Raw genomic sequence first — 4,730 nt, 5'->3', positions numbered from 1 at the left:
ATCAAGACAGAAAAAAAAGATAGTAGGCATCTTGCAAACTCCTGAAGTTGTCATTTCAATTTTTCTCATACTCAAAATGAAAAACCGCTGTCTGATGAGTGGTTTGAGTTTTAAAAAAACCCTGAAATTTGAACTGTTGTGCAAGAACACCATTGGCCAGCCACAAAAATTTCCACTGATGACCGTACTTGTATCTATTTTGGTATGTGTGCCAGTTTCAAGTGCAAGTTCTGACAGATGGTTCAGTGCAACGAACAGGATAGAAACATAAAAAATGTTAAGCTTATTTATATAAATGACTCTTAGATTAATTACACAGAGAAACAATGGTATGTAGGTTACAGAATACAACTCACTTGTGGCATCTAACATCTTCAGGCTGTCAGGCTACATGAGGAAGGAGTAAGTGGGTTGGTAACATTTTTTGTGGAATGGTACATTTTCTGTACTTATGTTCAAGGCTGGTTTAATCTTCTGGCTTATTAATCAATTACATTCAACCGATTTATTATTCTCACATGAGACTTGGATAGTTGAAAATAGTACTAACCAGAAACAACAATTTTGATTAGTTGGTTATTTTTGCAAGTTGTGACACTAACTGATTAAACTTAACAACCTTAAATTAATCAATAATACTAATGAGAAATCATATTTCAATTACATGGATAGTTCCAAAAAATTAAAAACACAAATATCAATTAATCAATTATTTTATGTGACAACAATTAATGTAACTGAAGCTCACAGGTAATTGATTATTTTGATTAATTGAGTTAACTGCCACATCTAATTTCATCACTGTTATTTTCAGGCCTAAACTGGTGCACTCGCTTTGTTTGATTGTCTAGCTGAAATAATTGCAAGGCTTCATTTTTTTTACAGGGAGAATGTTGGACCAGATGGCCACTTATTATCAATTGCATAAGAAATTCAATTATAAAGCATAAGATTATGTATAAAGTAATTATTAAATAAAAAGAACTACATGTCGGATTTCCTTGTTTCTCACTTAAAACTAAATCATAAACAAATTCTCTTATTTACCTCCATCAATTCTTCATGATTTTCCTGGGAACTGCTTACAACTGCTGCACCTCTTTCTAGATTGTAGCCTTCAACAGTGAAGCTTGGGGAGCCAGATGTTGAGACTATTGATACGGAATGATGAGTAGGATAAACAGTGACTGCTTGGGAATCCATAAGTACACCGATGCCTGAAGTTACTGCAAAATGTGCTGAAATCCTGTCATCCAGATTTTCAACAACATACTGGCTATGTCCTTGTACATCTGCAGAAAAAGATAAAGTTTCTGGTCTTTCAATTTCTGCAGCATACTTTTGAGCAAGCATCTGCTTATGACTGATAGGAAAAGATGAAACCATATTGTGGCTGGCTGATGATTTCATGGAAGCCAGTGGAATCATACTTGTCAGCAACTCTCTCTGACTCAACACTGATGGCATAAGGTTTGGTGACAGACTGTTGGTTCCATCAGATAGTGCAATTTGATGGTGTTCATTAGTCAGCAAAGCACCCTGTTGCAACAGGTGACTAGTAGAAAAATTTGGTCGATGAAGATTTGAGGTATCCAGACAGACTGGACCTTCTGATTGTGAGGTAGCTATAATTGCAGCTAAGTTTGTTCGATCTAAAACCAGAGGTAGACCTAAGCTGTCTGCTGTATTAGTATGTCCATCTGGATCTTCATGCTGCAACACCAACTGTTCAACTGTAATTGGTACTCGATCAATAGAAGATTCAGAACATGAACGATGCTGAGAAATTGCAAGATCTTCAGTTGCATTAGCAGTTCCTGCTAAAGCTTGGTTAATAATGGGAGAATGGCTACGAGAACTGAAGGGCTGTAAAATAATAAAAATCAAAACGCTTTTACTCTCAAGCCATAAATTGTTTTTGGGACATTTTTCTTGAATATATAAACATACAAATTCAGATTACTGAACATATTTTTGCTGTATAGACAATACTTTACTCTTGATGTCATAAAGAGTTAGGTATAATGAGGTTCACATAATTCATACAAGACTTAAAAGGTTTTATTAATCAAGGTCTTGGTTTTGGGGACATACAATGTTTTTACTTTTTAAGAATAATGCTTCAACAAAAAGATTAAAAAACAAAAGAAAGACAACTACAATGCAACTTAATATACAATTATAATAATTTCCTTAAAGTATGTTTAATGCATGTATTACTAATTGAAAGTTGTTAACTATCCTTTGATAGATTATTTAGCCAGAGTATTCATGATGAAACTTTGTAGAATGGATGGCGGAAGACGTACTTGTGTGTCTACAACAGGCAGTTGCCATCCATTCTACAGTTTCATCATTGTTAACTATCCCTTGGAAAAATTTGATAATTTCCAGCCTGAGTTTATAAAACCTCTATTCTTGTGTCTCTACAACAGGCAGTTGCCATCCATTCTACAGTTTCATCATTGTTAACTATCCCTTGGAAAAATTTGATAATTCCCAGCCTGAGTGTTGTAGTGACACAAGTATAGAGGTTTTAGAAACTGTAGAATGGATGGCAACTGCCGTCATTGTTAACTATCCCTTGGAAAAATTTGATAATTTCCAGTCTGAATTTATAAAAGAATTATAGCGATTACATGGAAAAAAATTAACTGGACAAAAAACTGTTATTCTTAAAAATCTTCAATATTATTACAAAATATAAAAATAACCCAATAATATTTTTATCTACTTACATTATTTTACTTTATTATTGAACAGTTTATTTATATGTACACAAATATTAGAGTACATCTTGTAAATTATATATATTTTTAAAGTCTTCAACTTCCTCCAAGGATTTATGTTATGTATAAAACATAACAATGTAAGTACATATTTAGTCCAAGTTTCATTGTTTAAAATTGTGTTTTTACGCTCTGTGCATCCAACAGAATTTTAACCTATTTATGGCTTAAGTAGAAAGCCAATTACATTATAGTAGTTAGCAAACATTGTATTCTAGTGTATTATATGTTTCGTGTTCTAAAATATATATTTAAAAAAAAACATTAACGATTTTGCAGATAACCAAAATATCGTGAAAAAATTAGTCCTATGAAAGTATGCTATTGAGTACAAGTTAGTGAGATATGTTTCAACTTTAATACAACTTTATTATTATATATTATTGAGCAAAAGTAACTAAAATGTGAAAAGTAAAAACTTGTTAGTTTATATGACAAGAGTAAATGAAAAAAAAAGTAAATAAAATTTTAATAAACTAACTCCAGCTATCTTATCATAGAATTGTAATTTTATTCGTTGTTTAGAGTAACTACTACTACTGTAGTTAACTGCCTGTTACATACTTAAATAGGGTTTAAAGGGCATTGTAAAGTAATAAAAGTAAAAGCAAGCAGTTGTGACAGGGTTAGATAGCTGACTCCATTACGATAAATAATTGTTATTGTCTGTTACAATGTGTTGTCATTCTAGAAAAAAGTATTATTGATCCTGTTTCATATTTTTAATTTTTGTTCCTTCTGTACATTGATGATTTTGCTACAGTTAATGTTAGGTAGAGAAAATAAGAGAAAAACAAACTTTTGATATTCATTTAGGAACTTCTAGAGGTGATACAAGTGAAGTGTGAACACTTTAAGATGACAAAAAAAATTATTTTTAATTTTTATAATGAAAATTACCTTTTACTCAGATTGAAACACAGTAATGGCTTTGTACATTCACCAACAAGTCTGTAGTAGAAATACTTTACTAAAAAATCAACTTTTTGTATAAAACAGACTTATAATGTTTAATAAAAGCTTTCCAAATTTCGCTAAGATACATTTAGTGATTTCATACATATAGTAAACATTGATATTTATAAGCCCATAGAAGCAAAGTCTATCCAATGGACTGACATTATTGACAGAGTTAAAAGGACATATCATAGTCTTTACCTTTGAAGTTTATAACACTGGGGCTCCTTCATAAGAAAATTATTTAAAATGTTCCAACAATCCTGAAATCTAACCTATATAAAAGCCAGTGTGTGTCATGACATGCTTGATTTCTTGAAATAGAAGGAGACATAAAAGCCAAAATGCATTTATCCAGATAGAATAGTTCAAACTCTGTCTGCACTTTACAATTTTAGTGATGGGGTGCAGGGGGAGAGGTGCCATAAAATCTTGTAAGTGTAGTGAGTGTTGGTATAATAAGCCTAAAGTAAAGACATAATGTTGGATCACCTAGCCTAGAGCCAAGTGCATAAAATTTATCATGAAAGTGAAAATATCGATTCAATTCTGAACTTAAATCCTTTCTGAATTATCTATTTTCTGTTATATCACCAAATTTTTTAATGAAAAAACAAACCTCTTTAATCAAGGAAGACACTAAATTAAAAAATCAATATATATAGTTTCCAGTTTTATTGTCTATACATTTCATTTTATACTTTCAGTATATAGACTAACAATAATATTAGGTTATACTTTGGTTGCTAAGCGACATAACATAAAAGCCATTGTTGGAACATAGTGTTACCAAAATGCACTGGCTTTTCTAATTTGATTTTTTATCAATAATTATTCTATGAATACACCCCAAATTCATTTCACGAATGAGCATAACTTTGATTGTCTCACTGAAATTTGACTGTCTCGACTGCACTTTTCTGCTTCTTTGTTAGTCAAGCTTGATTTTACAAAATTTATTTATTTCAGTTATGAAATCTGAGG

The 4,730-nt window shown here is 31.3% G+C and overlaps 1 protein-coding gene across 5 annotated transcripts in view; it reads right to left on the bottom strand.

The window, feature by feature from the left end:
• Window positions 1-4,730, bottom strand: part of LOC106459957 (PR domain zinc finger protein 10-like) — an 84,243-nt gene that overhangs the window by 59,677 nt on the left and 19,836 nt on the right. For all 5 annotated transcript variants that reach the window (XM_013919629.2, XM_022386534.1, XM_022386533.1 and 2 more), the window contains one exon: window positions 1,048-1,866. In XM_013919629.2, coding sequence (XP_013775083.2) covers window positions 1,048-1,866 — 819 coding nt within the window. The remainder of the gene's footprint in view (window positions 1-1,047; window positions 1,867-4,730) is intronic.

Source organism: Limulus polyphemus, unplaced genomic scaffold (genome assembly GCF_000517525.1).
Source record: "Limulus polyphemus unplaced genomic scaffold, Limulus_polyphemus-2.1.2 Scaffold687, whole genome shotgun sequence".
Taxonomy (NCBI): Eukaryota; Metazoa; Arthropoda; class Merostomata; order Xiphosura; family Limulidae; genus Limulus; species Limulus polyphemus.
The sequence above is the reverse complement of the archived record's forward strand: the minus strand, read 5'-3'. Positions and strand labels throughout refer to the sequence as shown.